Here is a 19,291-nt window from a genome sequence, read left to right as displayed (position 1 = left end):
GTCTGCCTGCCCTGATCCAACCAAGCCTAAGCTCAGAAGCTGTGGATTCTGGAACGGAGCAAGACTTTTCCTTTGGGAAAGAGTCCTGAAGCCAACCCACAGTGCCCAAGAAAATTGCTAAAGGAAGACACCCAGGCCCCGGCCATCCAGTTCTGACAGCCCTTCTCCCTGTGCTGCCACCAGGGGGCGCCCCCAGCTGGGTCCAAGGCTGCTGCCAGCACTGCTGTTGTTGTTATCATTAGTATAATTAATAAACAAGCACTGATGCTGGCCAAGAGGAGGAATAGGCAGGCCCTTGCTGCTCAGAAGGAGAATCCCTGGAAAGATCCAATGAGGCTGCAGAGAAATGGAAGTGTGGCGGTGGGGGATGCTGGGTGGCTTGTCTCTCCTCCCCACTCAAGACTTCTGGGAACAGCCTTCTGGAGTAGGCGCCAGGGGACCAGTAGAGGCAAGGGCAAGAGGAGGGGAACATTTGGTAGGCTGGATTTGGAACCAGTTCTGTATCTGCCTGACAGGATGTCTGTGGGCACAGCCACCCCCTTGATTACTCGCTGTGGGGCAGGCCAAGCTCTGAGGCAATTATTCATTCATTTAACAAGGCATCTGTCTGTTTACTTATGGAGTGCCTACTGTGTGCAAGGTGGACAACCAATAATAGCTAGTATTTTTCCTGGATATTGTGAGGGCATACCCAACTTTCACACCACATCCTGAGAGATGGAGGCTAGAAGCAGAGGAAGCAACTAGGAAGAATGAGCGCCCCAAAGAAACAGGCCACTGGGCTTTGACTTATGTACTGTAGCCGTGGGGATTGCAGATAAAACCTGAGAATTACCAAGATCTTGGAAAACTCAAGACGGAAGGCCCGAAGTCATGGAGATAAAGGGGTGGGAAATGGAGTATGCATAGGGGGAATATAGGTGAAAGGCTCATCAAAGAGGCATGAAAGTGTCCTAGTAGATCCAGTGGGGGGAGCACTGAGTCGCGACAATTTCAGGAGGCCCGATGGTTGGGAGTATTCAGGGGATTGAGGTACTTTCTGTCCTGAGAAGAGGATGCTGGGTTCTGGCATCAGAGTGTGGAGAAAAGTTGGGGTGCGCGGTAGAGGCTTCTAGCAAAATTTCGAAGGAAGGATCAGTGTGTTGGGTTTGAGAAGATGCTGGAGTGTATTTAGGGGAAGGAGGGGCGTGGCTGGGGTGCCCATCCAGAGGACCGAACCAGATCCTCGGATTCGGCATTGGGGTAGCTGGGCCAGGGGGTGCCAGCCGGGTCTGCGGAGGTCTGTGGGTGGAGGTCGGCTGGAGACCGTGCTGGCAGCCGCGGGTTTGGCGCTCGGAGCGAGCCGCCCGGGGCTCCGCGGGGGGGCGGTACGAGCTCGGGCTGCGGGCGGGCGGGCCGGGGAGGAGGCGGCGGCTCCGAGAACATGAATCAGCGGCGGCGGCGGCGGCGACGGCGGCGACGGCTGTGGAAGGAGCGCGGTGGCCCAGGAGCGGCCCCGGGGACCCTGTGCGGCTGACGGCCGCCGCGGCGACTCGCAGCGGGCGCGGGTCTCGGAGCGCGGCCCCAGCGCCGCCCCCCGCCCTCCCGCTGCCCTCCCCCACCTCGCCGCTCCTCCTCTCCTCCCTCCTCCCTCGTCGCTCGCGGGCCGGGCCCGGCATGGTGCGGCGTCGCCGCCGATGGCGCTGAGGCGGAGCATGGGGCGGTCGGGGCTCCTGCCGCTGCCGCTGCCGCCGCCGTCGCCGCCGCTGCTGCTGCTGCTGCTGCTGGCGGGTCTGGCCGCGCTGCTGCTCCCGGAGTCCGCGGCCGCAGGTAGGGGCTGGCTCGGGGGGACGGCGGAAAGCGGGGTCTGCGGAGGGGCGCGGCTGGGGTCGGAGCCCGGGGACAGCAGCCGGGCGAACCCCGGGCCTGGGCGGGCCGGAGATTTGGGCTGGGGGACCCAAGCTGGAAGGCCGAGGCTCGGGCACTGGGGGGAGGGGGCGCAGCCGGGTGTTCGCACCTGGATCTGTGGTCGGGGCCCCCGCCCCCAACTTTCTCGCGTCCGGGGCTCTTCTGTCGGGGTGGAAGGGAGAGGAGTAGGGCAGAGCGCTGAGTGGTCAGCGGGGGGTGTTTGGGACAGGATTTTCCCGCCTCGATGTTCCTAGTTGTTTGCTTTTCCCTCCCGGGACTGGGGACTCCATTCTGCCTGCCCCACACACGAAGGTCTCACTCTGAAGCCACAGGGGCTGGGGCTGAGCACCACAGGCACCCTTACATCATGTCGGTACAGGGGCTGTGAGATTACCTAGTCACAGAAAACACCTGGGCATACTCTAGTCCCTGTGCTCACTCCGAGCTTCCTGAAACCAAGCATGTTGGAGTGGCTGCACTGGTCTTTGCTTAGCCTTGCTTCCCACATAGCCACTGAGGCATTTGCCAGTGGCAGGAAGTGCTTCTTGTAGCACCCGGGATCCCCAAGTTCACATTACACACCCCTGGGACTGCTGGGCGGGTATCGGCTGTGAGGCTACCCCTCCTTGCCCTGTGCCTGGTTCTGAGAGGATGAAGGGGGTATGGAAGAGACAGGCCAGACCAGCAGCCACAGAACAAGCACCTTTTTTACAGACAGCACCCCCTGCCTTATCAGCACCTCAGGGTAGGAAAGGGTAGGCAACTGTGACTATTTCCAAGTGGAAAGGTGTGTATCTCAGAATCAGAGAGTCCAGGAATTTGCTTAGTTTCACACAGCCAAGGACGGGAAGAAGAAGCAAAATTGGATTTCAGCTCTGTGAATAGTTCACCTGCCCCTCTCCACTTAAAAACATGCTAGGAAACCAGGAGGGTGTGTGTGTGTGTGTGTGTGTGTGTATGTGTGTGTGTTCAAAGGGTGGCCTTCTGTTGGTGTGACAGTAGCTCAGGGGTCTTGGGCTCCCTCTTCAGGGCCCCTCCCCTCCCTTCTGCCTCCTACCTTCCTAGCACCCACCCCTGCACACATTCAGGTATTAATAGAGCGGATGGCTGCCAGGAAGGCTGCCATGTGTTTGATCTGACGTGGTTCTGCAGCCATATGTTCTCTGCTTCAGGGGAGCACCCCCTCCTTCCCTTCCTCAGCCTCCTTACACTTGAGAGGTGGGGTTCAGGGGGATGCCAGCAGCAGTGCAGGGTCTGGGCTCACCCCCTCGGGGGAAAGCTGGCTGCCTCTTGCACTGACTGGGTACAGTATCTGCCCCAGGTGTATGAGAGCGTCCCACTGTTGCAACCTGGCTTATTTTCCTTTTCTTGGTTGGGCCTGAACTTAACATCGCCCAGCAGGGAGGTATGGGGAAGAGGTCACTTCCTTATGGCTGGGAGGAACTTGGCCTTGGCAAAATGGTGCCAGGAGAGCTTGCCATGCTCTTTTCCTCAGCCCAGGTCCAGGCCACCTTCCCTCCTACACTGTCCTGCCTCTGCTTCCTTGGCCATTGGTTGAGAATGAGCCCTTCTGACACAGAACTTAAGTTCCGGAAGAAGATGGGGAATTTTTCCAGAAATGGGGTCCCTCCCAAGCAGAATGACACATTCTCCTTCCCACTTCTCAGGCCTGAAGCTCATGGGAGCCCCTGTGAAGCTGACAGTGTCCCAGGGGCAGCCGGTGAAGCTCAACTGCAGCGTGGAGGGGATGGAGGAGCCTGAGATACAGTGGGTGAAGGACGGGGCTGTGGTCCAGAGCGTGGATCAGGTGTACATCCCAGTCAGTGAGCAGCACTGGATTGGCTTCCTCAGGTGCAGGACTGTGGGAGAAGGCATGGAATGCCAGCCTGGGGCTGTGTGGTGCTCTTTCCTTGGGGTTTGGGAGCTGGGGGCAATACTGATGTCCAGAGGTCTGTGGTTTGTTTGTTTGTTTTTCCTTTAATTTGGCAACCTGTGGAAACTTCCAGAAGTGGGGGCAGGCTGCACCCATTGAGTCTGCCCAGCAGAGCTGCCCCCTTTGACTCTGGGAGGCCTGTTGTCCTGTTTCCACAGCCTGAAGTCAGTGGAGCGCTCTGATGCGGGCCGGTACTGGTGCCAGGTGGAGGATGGAGGCGAAACTGAGACCTCCCAGCCAGTGTGGCTCACTGTTGAAGGTGAGGAGGCAGAACCATCTGGGCATGTCAACCTGGAGCAGGTGCTGTCTGCTCTCTGCTAGTGACCACACTTCCGCCCAAGAAAGCTCAGTGGAAGCTGGGCTGCCCCACTGTTCTCTGGGGCCTGATTATGCTGGGCTCTAGAACCAGCCCAGACATGGAAGCCCATACTCACTGGGTCTTTGAGAACGAAGGGGGCAACTAGGACCCATAACCCAAGGGGTACAGTCAAGTTTCCATTATCTGAGCAACAAGCCTCCATCACCCATCTGGAGCTGGACCCTGTTCTGCCTAGTGGCCAAGCCCAAAGGGGGAGGGGTGGGGGAGGGGAAGAAAGCTCTGCAGCTGCAGGAGCTCAGAGCTGTTCAACCCAGGAAAACAAAGTGACTAAGAAAGTAACAAAGGGCCCTGAACTGGATCTGAGGCCTGCCAGCAGAACTCTGCTAAAGCTCCTGCCCATTCCCCCTTGTTTACTGCCCCTCCCCTAGCTCCCCACCCTCTGCCTCCCTGGCTTTGAGAAGGGCTGTTAGAGCAGGTCTGAGAAGGGAGACTCCCATCAGGCCCAAGGGGACAGCAGTAAAGGTTGTCCCTAAGGGGACCAAAGAAGAGAAGCTCACCCCTCCCTCATGCTAGAAGCCTATTTTGCACTTGACCCAATCATAAGGGCCTGTGGGACCTGTGGGGTCAAGAACTTCAAATGGTAGCAGACTTGTGGTTTGGGCAGCTGGAAGCTGCGAAGTGGCAAGGCTCACTCCCCAACTGCATTTTTCTCCCTAGGTGTGCCATTTTTCACTGTGGAGCCAAAAGACCTGGCAGTGCCACCCAATGCCCCTTTCCAACTGTCTTGTGAGGCCGTGGGTCCCCCAGAACCTGTTACCATTGTCTGGTGGAGAGGAGGCACGAAGGTTGGGGGACCTGCTCCTTCTCCTTCTGTGTTAAATGTAACAGGTGAGAGCCTCAGAAGGGGCTTTGAGCAGGGGTGGTGAGGCTGGCAGAGTTGGGATCTGCTTAAATCCCTGAGTTCGCTGATGTGAGTGTCCAGAGTGCCTGACTACGTGAGCTGCACCAGTACTAAATTCATTAGTCAGGTGTGCTGGGCGGGCTGGGTGGGCTAATTAGCGGTGATCCTGCTATGCGTGTGCTTAAGGAGATGCTGGGGCCTCGTTCTTCAGTTCACAGCAGTCTAGGCCGTGCACAGCTGGCCCTGGGAGATGATTGTATGGGACCGGGGCACCCATCCCCCCCACCCCTCCCAAGGGAAAAGGAGCCAGGAACCAGCCCACGCAGAGCTAAGAGGAGTGTCTGGCAGACTTGTTTAGAAGACAAGAGTCTCAGGCTGCCGAGTTGGGAATGGCAGGGGGAAGGAAGAGGGGGAGGGGAAGCCAGCTTAAAGATACTGGGGCTTTCTCTCTCCTATGGTCGTCTCCAGAAATCTCCAGATTTTTCCCCAAATAACTGTATCCATCCACATGGCCACACAGACCAAAAGCAGCCAGCACACCCACCTGAACCCCAAGATCCTCAGGCACGTACCTCACATGCTTGTGAGGCTTGCTCATCTGTGAAACAAAGTTAATGTTTCTGGTGGCAGCTTGAACTGGCTGAAAAAGATGGGAGTCTGAGCTTGGTCTCATGTAGTGACAGGTGGGAGGGGAGGAATCTGATCTGCCAAGTCCCCTGGTAACACAAACCTTGAGAGGGTGGACTGCAGGATCTGTTGGGAACGAGGGCAGGTCCTGTTCAAGAGGCACTGGGCTGGAGCAGATTAGAAGGGAGGTTGGGTTCTGTTTTCGCCAGATGTGCGTGGTTGGGACCCTCAGGCAGGCAGCTTGATAATAAGCACTCACTGAACTCCTACTCCACACACCACACTGTGCTAGGCACTGCAGGGGATCAAGGGAATACAAGAGAAATAGAAGCCATCTACCCAGCCCCCCAGGAGTTAGTATAATTGGGGAGACAAGACACATTCATAAGGAGTGGAGAACTATTGAAAGGCAGAGAATCTGCAAACAGAACAATGATATGGCACAGAGCAAGTGGGGAAGGACTCTGGAATGTGCAATATTGGAGTGACCAGAAAAGGGAGGCAGCTTGGGGTTGAGGTGGGTGGGAGGGCTTTACTGTGTGCCATGCACTTGACATATGTTACATCAGTTGGTTCTCACAGTTCTCCCATTTGGAAGATGAGAAAACAGAGCCCCAGCCCTGGGATTGGATATCCAGGCCCTTGCTGCCTAACCCCTTCCTTTGGCTGGAGGGACTCATAGGAAATTCAGATCCAGAGCCTAACTCTCCCCCTTCCTCAATCCCAGATTGAGTGGGAGTTGCTGCTTGGCAGGGGTGGGGGGCTGACTGAGGTTTTCTGGCCCCAGGGGTGACCCAGAGCACCGAGTTCTCCTGTGAAGCTCACAACCTAAAAGGCCTGGCTTCCTCTCGCCCAGCCACGGTTCGTCTTCAAGGTAGGGGGACCCCGGGGAGGGAGGGTCGGTGAGGCAAGGGCAGTCTCAGCAGGCTGCGGTGAAGTTAGAATGATTTGCTGTTCCAGCTCACCTCGGTCCTGCTGCGATCTGAGGGATGAGGGGTTAATTGGCAAAGCTCCATTCCTAGTGGGAGCACCTGAGACCCTGCCATAGCTGAGATGAGAATAGAAACCTGACGTCACAGCAGATTTCCCATCACGAAGCAGAGTCTTTGGGAGCGAGGGAGGGAGGGAGCCAGCGGGAGATGGTCAAGGCTCATGCCTAACCTTGCTTCTGCCAGCCCCTGTGAAGGGAATGGGGGTGGGGAAAACAGCCTAGCAAAATGATAGAAGAGACCCAGAAGGCTGGTGTGCAGACCGGAGTGGTGGAGAGGGAAAGCGAGCCAGTATGCAGGAATGGGCTGTGGCTGCAGGGGCAGCTGCCTCTCATGGGAACCTCCTGAGGCGGAGGTATTGTCCCCTGTCACACCCACTATCTCATCCTATTCCTTGGTCAGACAGGGGCCCCTGATTCAGGGAGAAACAACCTCTCTCCACAGCCTAGGCACTCTCCCAGGTATGAGCAGCTCTCTGCTGCCAGTTGCTTGGCTTGTGTATTACCGTGGTCCTGGGAGTGCTAAGTAGCCATCTTAAGTTTGGGGGGAGGGAAACTTAGGGAGGGACTCAAGGCTCGGCTCCCTGCCTTCTCCCTCCTCTCCCATCCTTCCTGGGCAGTGACTCTCAGTCCCCATCCACAGCACTGCCTGCAGCCCCCTTCAACATCACAGTGACGAAGCTCTCCAGCAGCAATGCTAGCGTGGCCTGGATGCCAGGTGCTGATGGCCGAGCCCTGCTCCAGTCCTGTACAGTCCAGGTAGGCTGAGAGGGCGGGACAGACTCATCTGGCCAGGCTTGTTCTGGCTGCTTTGATGGCACTTTGTTGACAGTGGTATCACATTTACCTGGTCTTGCCCGTGGGGCTTAGTCTCCAGCTATTCAGATGTCCTTCCCAGGCTGACGAGGAACAGCCTGGCCACTGCCCTTTATCATAGGATGCTCGGGCAACCAAGTGACAGCAGATCGGCTCCAACCCAAACGTTCTTCAGGCTGGAAAGCATATTGCTAGAGCAGATTAGGGATGCCCGGAAGAAGAGTACTTCTTATGTGGCAAAAAAACCTCAAACCCTTGACTTTTCTTCATACCTGTACTTTGTGCCCCACCCCATGATTCATGCCAAAAGAGAAGAGAGAGACCAGAAGGGCCCCTAGGCCCCAGAGAGAAGAAAAGCTACCTAAGGTGATACTAAAAATAAGAGGCAATGCAGCCTTGTTCATTTTGTCTATTCACTCAAAAGGCATTTAATGAGCACCTTGGAAATTGTTTGAGACAGTTCTGGGCTGCAAAGGCCCCTGTTCTGGGCTCCACCACTAAAGGACTCCACTCTGGCCCTCCTTTGGTTGCACCCCTTGTCCTTGAACAAGGAATCCCTAGAGCCAGGGGAACATGCCCATCCAGACGAGCAGGACACACCCCTCTCCCCTTAACCTGAATCTGCTTCTGGGGCCTGTATGGGCCCCTTCCCTGATCCACCCTCCCCAGGATCTATCATGCTATGGTATGTGCGCCTCTGAACCCAAAGGGCAGCCATTTTTAGAGGGGTGGGTATGCAGGCAGTGCTGTCTACACCCGTACACGTAATGTCTCTCATGGTGCGGACCCTGGCCTGGAGGCTGGCTCTTATGCCACCACATTCTGGCTTGGGACTCCAAATCCTTGGAGAATTATAAATGCAAACCTGATCTTCCTGGTTGATTCGTGGCTTTGTTTGTCAATAAATTAAGATAGAGAATATTTTACTTAATATTGTGTTAGCTGAATTTTTTTTCTTTTTTTGGCTGTGGTGTGCAGTAGCTTGATGTGGGATCTCAGTTCCCAGACCAGGGATTGAACCAGGGCCACAGTGGTGAAAGTGCCAAATCCTAACCACTAGACCACCAGGGAACTCCATCCCTGTAATATTTAGCTGTATGGTACACCAACCGGATCTCCATTTGTATTCTTGCCCTGGGTCCCAAGATGTAAGGTGCAAGCCTGGTTCACGGTACCCCTAGGCTCCCAGTTACTTTGCCTGTGAGAAGCTCTGAGCCTTTGTACTGGCATGTAAACAAAGTGTGGTAACCATTCTAACATAATTGTGCATCAAGCACAAAGGGGCACGAATTTCTCTCAAGTATTTGAGAAAGGCTTTCACAGAGAAAGTGGTATTTGCGCTGAATCTTAGAGGATGAGTTGGACTTTGCTAGGAAGAGCAGGTATTCTCAGGAAAAGGAACAACATTTGCAAAAACATGGAGAGATGTGGAACCTGGAGTGGGAGTGGGCGTGAAGGAGTGGGTTGCCAGTGTGTGCTGCTAGACCTGAGGAGGTGTTAACTCAAATTCCCGAGCCATACTAACACCTAACCCATCTTCCGTCTCTTCTCACGGGCCATAGGAGCCTCCTTCCCTTACATTATTAGTCTTCTGCTTTTCCATAGGTGACGCAGGCCCCAGGAGGCTGGGAGGTCCTGGCTGTCGTGGTCCCTGTACCACCTTTTACGTGCTTGCTCCGGGACCTGGCACCTGCTACCAACTACAGCCTCAGGGTTCGCTGTGCCAATGCCTTGGGGCCTTCTCCATATGCTGACTGGGTACCCTTTCGGACAAAGGGTCTAGGTAAGGGACCTACAGAGCAGAGTACCTGGGCAGGGCCTGAGCAGGGGAGGGGTGGTGTTGGCTCCGGTTCTGAATGTAGTTGATTAAGAGAAGGCTACCTGAGAGGGAGGATCATGCTTCCTTCAGGAAACACTCTGCTGCTTACCTGTGAACTAGATAACCCCCCTCCCCCATGCAGCTGTAGTTCTAGTGGATGGAACAGACAGGGAAAGCAGAAAAGACCAGGTAATTGTGATGGCCAAGAGTTACCCTAGGGTGGTCCAGGGATACCCTGTACAGAGCTCTGAGCTCTGAGTGATAAGGAGGGAGCCATACCTGGGGGAAATCACTGTAGGAAGGGGGCACAGAGTGCAGCGATCCTTGGCACAAACTTGCTGGGAGTTTGCTAGAGATTGCAAAGAGGCCAGCGGGCCGTGAGAGCAGAGTAGTGAAGGATGCCACTAAGGCAGTAACCAAGGTGATGAAGAGCAAGGCCCTGTCTAGCTGGGGTGGTTCAGGACGGTAGGTGAGAGCAGTTAGAAGTGGGAGGTGGACTCTTCCTCCACCTGCTGCTCTCCGAGCTGTTTAGTTTTTTGAAGTTGTTTGCAAAAGCCCGCATGGGGTAGTGGCCATGGGAAGGGCAGGGCTCTTAGCAGCCTTCTTTCTTTGGGAACAGCCCCAGCCAGCGCTCCCCAGAACCTCCATGCCATCCGCACAGAATCAGGCCTCATCCTGGAATGGGAAGAAGTGATCCCTGAGGGCCCTATGGAAGGCCCCCTGGGACCCTATAAACTGTCCTGGGTTCAAGACAACGGAACCCAGGTAAGGGAAGCCTCCAGCCTCCGAGTGTGTTAGGGTCTGTCCTCAGGGCTCTGAGGCCTTTAGGACTTCAGAATGGCTGTCTTTGGTGAGCCTGAGGGCCTTGGTGGGCCTTTCAGCCCAGGGAGTCTACCCTTCCCCGCCCTCCCCTGCAGGCTGCACTCCTGCTGGCTTAGGTCTCCTGTTAGGATTGCTTCCAGTGTCCACTTTGAATAGAAAGCAGGAAGCGAATTCCTGTACAAACCAAGAGAGGACACAGATAAGGCTTTCTTATCCCCCCTCCCCCGCCATTTCCCTCCCATCCCCCATCTCTGCATTCCTGGCCTCAGCCCTGCCTCTTTTTTTTTTTTTTGCGGACTGAGCCTTGTTTGTGTTCAGGAGAGGCCTCTGCAGCCTGGAGCAGGAATGTGATGACTCCCAGCAGGTTGTGTGCCTGCAGCCCCTGAACCCACAGTGTCCCTAGACTCCTGTGTTCCTAGTTCGACCTTTTTCTGCCTTCAGGCCTCAGCTGGAGGCCTTTTCCTCAGGCTCAGTGTGGGTGGGGGCTTTTCCTGGCTGCAGGGTGAGCTGACAGTGGAGGGGACCAGGGCCAACCTGACGGGCTGGGATCCCCAGAAGGACCTGACTGTGCGTGTGTGCGTCTCCAATGCAGTTGGCTGTGGGCCCTGGAGTCAGCCACTGGTGGTCTCTCCTCATGACCACGCAGGTGAGGCCTGTAAGGGGGAGGGGACAGGGGATGGAGGGGCAGCCTAGACTGGTGGGAGGAGCCTGGCAGCGCCTCCTCTCTTAATACGCCCAAAGACTCAAACAGTGGAGGCCAGGCTTGTATCTCATTCTCCTCCCTGCCCCACAGCTACTAGTGTAGAAATCCCTGGGCACCTTGTAGGTCCCAACAGCCAGGTTCTGTCATTGATATGCGTAGTAACTCCTGGCTCTTCCTTTGGAGCCTCTTTCTACTTGGACTTTTTTTTTTTTTTTTTTTTTTGCTTGCAAAAGATCTCCAGGCCAGGGATCAAACCCAAGCCACAACAGTGACAACGCTGGATCCTTAACCACTAGGCCACCAGGGAACTCCCTCCACTTGGGAATCTTATTGACTGAAAGGAGCCTCTTGACCAGGCCAGATGGCCATCTCTGGAAAATTTCAAAGGGCCTCCTCTTGCTGTTAGCCTAGCTCATGCCACTATCTCTGTCTCCCACAGGCCAGCATGGCCCTCCCCACAGCCGCACATCTTGGGTGCCTGTGGTCCTGGGTGTGCTGACAGCCCTAGTGACAGCTGCTGCCCTGGCCCTTATCCTGCTTCGAAAGAGGCGGAAGGAGACACGGTTTGGGTAAGAGGGTGGGGACACGGAGGAAGAGTCAGGTGGTGACTGAAGACCTTGGAGCTGACTCCAAGTTCTGGGTTCTCTTTAGGCAAGCCTTTGACAGCGTTATGGCCCGTGGGGAGCCAGCTGTTCACTTCCGGGCAGCGCGGTCCTTCAATCGAGAAAGGCCTGAGCGCATTGAGGCCACACGTGAGTGATGGGGAATGGCAGGAGGGGAAAATGGGCTGTCTTGGGCCCCTACCTGCAGTCACTTGACCAATGACTTACTCATTTCCCCTTGATTCATTTGATCTGAACTTGATGAGTCCCAAGCACAGAGTAGTGGAAAAGACATATACCCACCTCCTGCAGGTCGCCAACCTAGCTGTGGAAGAGTTGAACTAAGCTTACGTCTGATCTGAGGGTGGAGTCTGGGGTGTGGGAAGCAAGTTGGGTTTTGTATCAGGAACCAGAGGGGTCCCTCCCCTTTCTGACCAACCCTGCTCCCCACAGTGGACAGCTTGGGCATCAGCGATGAGCTGAAGGACAAACTGGAGGATGTGCTCATCCCAGAGCAGCAGTTCACCCTGGGCCGGATGTTGGGCAAAGGTGTGTGGGGCTGTGCAGGGACTGGCATGAGTTGCCACGTCTGGGTGTGTTTGTTTGCTGTCATCACTCTGAGGGTGTGGATTTGGGTCAGCTCTTATGAATAGGATTTGCTTGTAGACTCCTGGGTTTGGGATATTTGGGGGAATGGGGACGAGAAGGGCTGAGGTGTTACTCCCAATATACTTTGCTTTGCCTACGAATGAGGGAGCCTCCTCCAGTGGCCCCAGAGTGTAGTGATTTTGTGTCCCTATGAAGGGCCATCTGGGAGGGCTGCCTGTGGGGGACAGGAGGCCAAGGGGACTCACCATCCTTTGGGTCGGTTCCTAGGAGAGTTTGGTTCAGTGAGGGAAGCCCAGCTGAAGCAGGAGGATGGCTCCTTTGTGAAAGTGGCCGTAAAGATGCTGAAAGGTGAGTGGAGAATAGTACTATAGTTATGGGGTGATGGTGTCCTTTGGGGGGTGGTGAGAGGGGTGGCTGATCCTGAAGCAGGCTCTGCTGGGCCCCTAGACTTTCCAAGGAGAATTAGTCAGCACTCACTGGGATGCTGTCTGTACCTTGTGAATAATTCACAGGCATGTATCCATACTCATTGGTGCCACAGCCTTTTGACCTCTGCTGTAGCAGTGACTGTCCTGTGGTCGCACTAGGGGTGATTAAAGCTGTGGTTGGTTGTGCTACTCAGCTGTCCAAGCCAAAGGGAAGGCATGAGCAAGGGGAGAGATCGTTGGATAGCACCCGTCCATGGGGGTTTCTCCTGCTCGTGCCCAGACTGTTTCCTGGGCCCCTGGAGGGCACATGTCCCTCATTCCCTCCCTCCTTTTCTCCCAGCTGACATCATTGCCTCAAGCGACATTGAAGAGTTCCTCAGAGAAGCGGCCTGCATGAAGGAGTTTGACCACCCACACGTGGCCAAGCTTGTTGGTGAGCCCCTTTTGCAGGGAGGCAGATGTAAAATAGGGCTAAAATTGTGCTCCCCTGATGTGAGGGCAGCTGGTGAGAGAGAAGTTTGGACTTGCCTGGCAGGTAAGCCGATGTCAAAATAGCAAGGAGGGGCCTGGATGAAATCTCATCAGCCTCCAGGTAAGGGGTTCAGTTTGCAGACTTGGTGCCGTGAAGATTGCTCATGTGAACAGAGAAGGAGGAGGAGAAGGAGGAGGAGGAGACAGAGAAGATGCTCCAGAGATTGGGGGTCAGCCAGAGTCCCTCCTGGGTAGTCACCAGCCAGTGGGAAACTTATGGGGAAAGAGGTAGCAGAGGAGTTCCCTTTGTGACTCAGTGGGTTAAGAACCCGACTAGTGTCCCTGAGGATTCAGGTTGATCCCTGGCTTCACTCAGTGGGTTAAAGGATATGGTGTTGCCACAAGCTGAGGTATAGGTCAGCAGCTGCAGCTCTGATTCAGCTTTTAGCCTGGGAACTTCCATATGCCACAGGTATGGCCCTAAAAAAGGGGGAAAAATAATAAATAAATAAATAAATAAAAAGAGGTAGCACAGCTAGGGCTAGAGGTTGGTCTGAACCGGTGGAGGTTCATGCAGATGCCTAAGCCATCCCTTGACCTTTCTGTGCCCCGCTGACTCTCCCTTGTCCCCAGGGGTGAGCCTCCGGAGCAGGGCCAAAGGCCGTCTCCCCATTCCCATGGTCATCCTGCCTTTCATGAAGCACGGGGACCTGCACGCCTTCCTGCTCGCCTCCCGGATTGGGGAGAACCCCTTTGTGAGTGCCCGGGGTGGGAGCAGCCAGGAGCTGGAAAGGGACAGAGAACCTGGGAGAGAGGTGGGTTTGGTGGGTAGGACTGATTAAGTTGATTGGGAGAAGATGGGCTCCAAGTTTGACTCTTATTATGCTAACATGTTTTCTTCTCCCTGACAAATCCCTGCTGGGAATTTAGGCTGGGCAAGGCCCCTTCCTTGGGGAAGAGTCCTGTGGCGCCCCATATGGGAGGAGTCTTGATTTTGGGGTGCTCTCCCTCAGCCCAGCCAAAGCTTCCTTGCATTGGGAAACCCCCTCATCCCCATCCGTTCAGTGATTCTGAGGGCAGCCTTTAAGCGTTCTGGCCAGGGAACCGCATTCCTCCTGCCTCAGCTGGGCAGAAGGTCTAGCCTGAGCTTGTCCTGTCCACCCCCCCCGCCCCAGAACCTGCCCCTGCAGACCCTGGTCCGGTTCATGGTGGACATTGCCTGTGGCATGGAGTATCTGAGCTCCCGGAACTTTATCCACCGAGACCTGGCTGCTCGGAACTGCATGTACGTACTTCTGGAGGGCTTGGGTGGGAGGACTAGCCAGGAATGACTAGCTAACAGTCAGCTCCCACCTGGAACAGTACTTGCTACACTGAGGGGACAGCTTGGGAGCAAAGACACCCTGGATTTAGTAAGGCTGCCAGCCACAGGGAAGGCTGACCCATCCTCCAACATCCCGCACAGGCTGGCGGAAGACATGACAGTGTGTGTGGCCGACTTTGGACTGTCCCGGAAGATCTATAGCGGGGACTACTATCGCCAGGGCTGTGCCTCCAAACTGCCCGTCAAGTGGCTGGCCCTGGAGAGCCTGGCTGACAACCTGTATACTGTGCACAGTGACGTGGTGAGCAGTAGCGTGGACCTGGGTGTGGGTGGACCTTGAGCATCTCTGAGGGCCCCGGCTTTGGCTCTCCAGGCTTTGGCTGCCCCATTTTGAGGCCCCTAAGCCCCAAGATGTGTTTGCCTCGGGACTCTGCCTGGTTCCAGAAGCCTAGTGACACTTCCCCTTCAACCTCGATTCTGTTGCAGTGGGCCTTTGGGGTGACCATGTGGGAGATCATGACTCGTGGGCAGACACCATATGCTGGCATCGAGAACGCTGAGATTTACAACTACCTCATCGGCGGGAACCGCCTGAAACAGCCTCCGGAGTGTATGGAGGACGTGTGAGTGCCCCGGGAACGGGGTTCCGGGAAGAAATAGGTATTTGGGGTTTCAGCTGATGGCTGCCACCACAGCTGCTGGCCCAGTGGGAGCTCAAATGCTCCATTGGACTTGTGTGTGTCTAAACATCTTTGTCATTGGAAGGAAGCCTGACCCCTAAGTGCCTCTTCATCTACCACTCCAGTTTTCTTTCTCTCCGCCTTTACCATCCTGTGGTTCTTGCTCCAGCCTTTTCCCATCACTCTGTTTTCTCCAGTTTCCAGAGAGAACCAGGAACCCCACCCAAGGGCAGAAGGTACAGGGTTGAACAACAGTGCAGGTTTCCCTGTCACCTCCTCCCCGCTCCTGCTCCTTCGCCAAGGCTGAGCTCTCCCGCCCCCTCAGGGAGTGCTGCACGGGCAGGAAGAGAACTGCTGCTGCATCACATTCCGAGCTTGACAAGGAGGGGGCGCTGGGGGCGGGAGGTTGGGTTCCTTTCTTGTCTTAACCTCCTCTTGGTGGTAGTGGAGAGACCTAAGATAACAAACTGAGATCCTGGGGAGAAGGGTGGTGCCTCCTGTCCTCTCTGGAAGCCTGGAGCCCTTGGGGGCTGGGTGGGGTGGTGATGCACTCTCTGCAGGGGGAGTGTCAGGAGTCGCTTGTGACTGGAAGATAGTATTGCTGACCTTAGCTGGGTCCTTTACAGGCATTCTTTCAGGTAATCCTCCCCTAACCCGATGAAGAAAAGACTGTTATTATCCCCATTTTGTAGATGAGGAACTAGGATTAAAGCGGTTAAGTAATATGACCCAGGTCACACGGCTATTAAGTGAATGAGTTGGGACTTGAACCTAGATCCCTGTGATTTCAGAATGTGCCTATTAACCATGACCCCGGCTATGATTTGCCTGTTTTAGTTTTATTCTCCCACCCCTTGCAAGCCAGAGTTTCCCTGGGCCCCCGGAGGCCCTTTCCACTAGTGTGTTGGGGGCATGGGGAGTAGCAGGGGTACATCCACAATGATCTTTCCTGATTTTCTGCTCTGGGGTTGAACCTCCAGAGGTCCAAGAATGGGGACAGGCAGAGGAAGGCCCAGCCTGAATGGTGGGGTCCTCTTTCTCTAGGACAGTGGGTTTGAAGTGCCCTGAGGCTGGAGTTTGGGAGAGAGGGAAATTTGAGTACCACAAACCAGGCTCTGCCCCTCCTACTCTGGGGCGTGGCAGGGATGGGACACTCAGGTCTCCAGTGGCTGCAGCCTGCCTGGGCCTCTGGAGCTTCTGAGGCTCTGCTGGGCAGTGGGGACCAGGCCCCGTCTTAGTGTACTGCCCGGCTGGAGTTAGTGTTGTCAACAGAGGGTGGGCAGGCGCTGGCCTCCCACCAGGCATCCGGGTGGACAGGCGCCAGTTGGCTCCTGGCACAGCCTTGACAGTGTGTCCCAGCTTGGTCACATAGCCACAGTCTGGACCATTCCCACGACCTACTCAGGGCCTGGCATGATTCCCCCCTCGCTGGAGGCCCCTGTCAGGAGGGCTGGTGTGTGGGGTGTGTCTAGGGGTTTTATTGTGGGCACAGGCAAGGAAGTCAGGAATTTGCTCTGACTAGATCTAGTCTCAAACCCTTCCCGTTAGTGTTTTTTTTTTGTTTGTTTTGTTTTTTTCCCTCAGCCAGAGGCATTCCCTGGGAGCAGGGATAAGACCACAGGGAATCTGTAAAGCTCCCAAGAGTATAAGTAAAAAATGTTCCTGCCAGGGGAAAAGGGCTGGAAGCTCTTCTCAGAGTCTCAGAGGTGTCCATGAACTGTGAGGATTTAAGACCCCCTGAATGGGTGAGGATTTAGGACAAAGGGTGGAGGCTCAAATCCCTCCCCCGCCCCGACCCCCAGGCCCCATAAAATAACCCTGACTCCAGGCCGTGTTCCCCAAGATGAAAACACTCCTACTACCTGCCTCCCTAAACATAGGAGGGACTTTGGACCCAACCCACCTGGCTTCGTCACTCTACCTGTGTGGCCTTAGTCATTGTTCTTAACCTCTCTATACCTGTTTGAACATTGGTAAAATGGGGATCACTTATTTCACAGTATTGGGAGAACTAATAATCAGTGTAAAATCCTTAGAAGAGTGCCAGGTACATAGTAAGCCCTATACATGAGTGTATTCCATAATTTTTTTTTTTAATTTAATATTCATTGCCAACCTGGTTCTTTTTTTTTTTTTTTTTTTTTTGTCTTTCTGCCTTTTCTAGGGCCGCACCTGTGGCATATGGAGGCTCCCAGGCTAGGAGTCTAATCGGAGCTGTTGTTGCCGGCCTACTCCAGAGCCCCAGCAACACGGGATCTGAGCTGTGTCTATGACCTACAGCTCATGCAACACCAGATCCTTAACCCACTGAGCGAGACCAGGGATCGAACCCGCAACCTCATGGTTCCTAGTCGGATTGGCTAACCACTGAGCCACGATGGGAACTCCAATAAATTTTTTCTTTAAATCCCAGTTTCATATGAGTAAGGGACCTCTGCTTTTGAGGGAAGGAGCATCTTTTCCCTCCTCTGGCTCCTCACTACCTCCCCTCGCCCTCCTTTCCTCCCCAGGTATGAGCTCATGTACCAGTGCTGGAGCGCCGACCCCAAGCAGCGCCCGAGCTTCACATGTCTGCGGATGGAGCTAGAGAATGTCCTGGGCCGCCTGTCTGTGCTGTCCACCAGTCAGGACCCCTTGTACATCAATCTTGAGGGAGCTCAGGAGCCTGCTGAGGGAGGCAGCCTGGAGCTGCCTGGTGGGGACCAGGCCAGTGGCAGAGCTGGGGATGGCAGTGGCCTAGAGGCAGTGGGGGGCATCCCCAGTGACTATCGGTACATTCTCAGTCCCGGGGGGCTGGCTGAGCGGCCTGAGCAGGAGGAGCAGCAGCCAGAAAGCCCCGTCAATGAGGCCCAGGGGCTGCTGCTGCTGCAGCAAGGGCTACTACCCCACAGTAGCTGTTAGCCCACAGGCAGAGGGCATCTGGGGCCATGTGGCCGGCTGTGCTGGCTGACTAAGCCCCGTCTGACCCCAGCCCAGGCAGCAAGGCGTGGAGGCTCCTGTGGTAGTCTTCCTAAGCTGTGCTGGAAGCCTGGACTGACCAAATGACCCAATCCCAGTTCTTCCTGCAACCACTCTGTGGCCGGCCTGGCATCAGTTCAGGCCTTGGCTGGGTGGAGGTAGGCCAGGCCTGGTTGTCTAAACCCAGGCAGCTGGCAGAGGGGGTGGTTATGTTTCCGTGGTTACCATGGGTGTGGAGAGCGGCTGGGGGAGGGTAGGTCCAACCCTGTGGGCCCCTGCTCTCCCGGCTGTGCTGCCCCTGCTGCTTTAGTGTATGCATTGAGGCATCTCTGGCCTGGGGGCCCATCTGTGCCTGTGCTTGGGGGTTGAAGGCCCAGGTTTTCCCCTCCTCACAAAGAGATGCCCTTGTATTATTCCCCTTTAGGTGAGAATTGGTAAGGGGTTGGTACAGTCAGGTCCGAAGCCCTGTAGGGGGTGGCAGTGGGACACTCGGGTCTGAGTCATTGTCATCTTCCTGGTTACCCATCCTGCCTAGGCCAGGAGTAAAGTGCAGCTGACCAGGCATAGCAAGGCGTGCTGGATTACACAGGCTACATTTGCCAAGCTTCTAAAGGTAATGCACTGAGCCTGGCAAGAGGAAGGGGTGCAGTAGGGCTTGCCCAGGAATGAGTGAGGCCAGAGAGGAGTCCAGGAGCCCCTCTTCACGCCCTCCCACAGTCTGTCTGAGCATGCTACCAAATCCCCAAATATCCTAAGACTAACAAAGGCAGCTGTGTCTGAGTCCGATCCTTCCACGCAGCATCCCCTAGTCCCAACCTTCTCTCTTAAAAAGGAGGCCTTCTTTTGTCCCAGGTCTCCAGAGACGGAGAGAAATTGGCCTGATGGCTGGTGTGTGTGTAGGTGAGGGGGAATTACTGGAGCCTGGACCCCAGCTCTGGATCGGGAGCCTCTGGGAATGCGTGGGGCAGGCCCTTGCTCTTAGGGACTTTTCCAAGCTGTTAGATGCTGTTTAAAAAATAAATTGAAGACTAAAGACCCAAGGCTTTGTCTCTTAAATGTTTACTTTTTCCCCCAGATCACAAAAAATGAAGCATCTCTGCATGGAGAAAAGTCTGGAAAGACATATGCCAGAATGTTCACAGCTGTTATCTTTACATGATGTGATTAAGGGGACTTTTTTTCCCTTTGTGTTTTCCAAGTTTTTTGTTTTGAGCACAAAATGCTTTTCTAATTACAGAAGGTCCCAAAGAATACATAGCAGATAATTAGGAAAATGCAGAAAGTCTAAAAATGCCAAATAACCATACCACCTTTAACCTTTTGAAAATGCAATGTTTTGAAAAAGTTCTTTATCTTGGAACAAGGACAAAGAGACTGCTTTGGCTGCCTCCTAACCCTCTATCA

At 55.1% G+C, this 19,291-nt stretch overlaps 1 protein-coding gene across 3 annotated transcripts; it reads left to right on the top strand.

Annotated features, from left to right (window-relative positions):
- On the top strand, positions 1,072–18,927 carry TYRO3 (TYRO3 protein tyrosine kinase). 3 transcript variants are annotated; one of them, XM_021097401.1, is made up of 19 exons: positions 1,072–1,094; positions 3,555–3,738; positions 3,979–4,079; positions 4,857–5,027; positions 6,455–6,541; positions 7,299–7,414; positions 9,077–9,254; positions 9,910–10,055; positions 10,614–10,758; positions 11,255–11,384; positions 11,467–11,567; positions 11,871–11,966; positions 12,294–12,374; positions 12,795–12,887; positions 13,559–13,740; positions 14,101–14,210; positions 14,391–14,550; positions 14,736–14,872; positions 17,440–18,927. In XM_021097401.1, the coding sequence occupies exons 2-19, from the start codon at positions 3,566–3,568 to the stop codon at positions 17,828–17,830; spliced, it is 2,598 nt and encodes an 865-aa protein (XP_020953060.1). In that variant the 5' UTR covers positions 1,072–1,094; positions 3,555–3,565; the 3' UTR covers positions 17,831–18,927. The 3 variants fall into 3 exon arrangements, with proteins under 3 accessions (XP_020953060.1, XP_003121628.1, XP_013848603.1); XM_003121580.5 differs by lacking the exon at positions 1,072–1,094 and adding an exon at positions 1,427–1,809 and having other exon boundaries at positions 13,559–13,680; XM_013993149.2 differs by lacking the exon at positions 1,072–1,094 and adding an exon at positions 1,427–1,809.

The sequence above is a fragment of the Sus scrofa genome, chromosome 1 (assembly GCF_000003025.6).
Source record: "Sus scrofa isolate TJ Tabasco breed Duroc chromosome 1, Sscrofa11.1, whole genome shotgun sequence".
Lineage (NCBI taxonomy): Eukaryota > Metazoa > Chordata > Mammalia > Artiodactyla > Suidae > Sus > Sus scrofa.
This window is presented reverse-complemented; position numbering and strand designations above follow the sequence as displayed.

Coding starts and splice junctions, on each gene's coding strand:
- TYRO3 (XM_013993149.2), top strand. CDS start 1,677: ATGGCGCTGAGGCGGAGCATGGGGCGGTCGGGGCTCCTGCCGCTGCCG. Junction 4,080..4,856: donor AGTGTGGCTCACTGTTGAAG/GTGAGGAGGCAG, acceptor TTTTCTCCCTAG/GTGTGCCATTTTTCACTGTG. Junction 12,888..13,558: donor ACACGTGGCCAAGCTTGTTG/GTGAGCCCCTTT, acceptor CCTTGTCCCCAG/GGGTGAGCCTCCGGAGCAGG.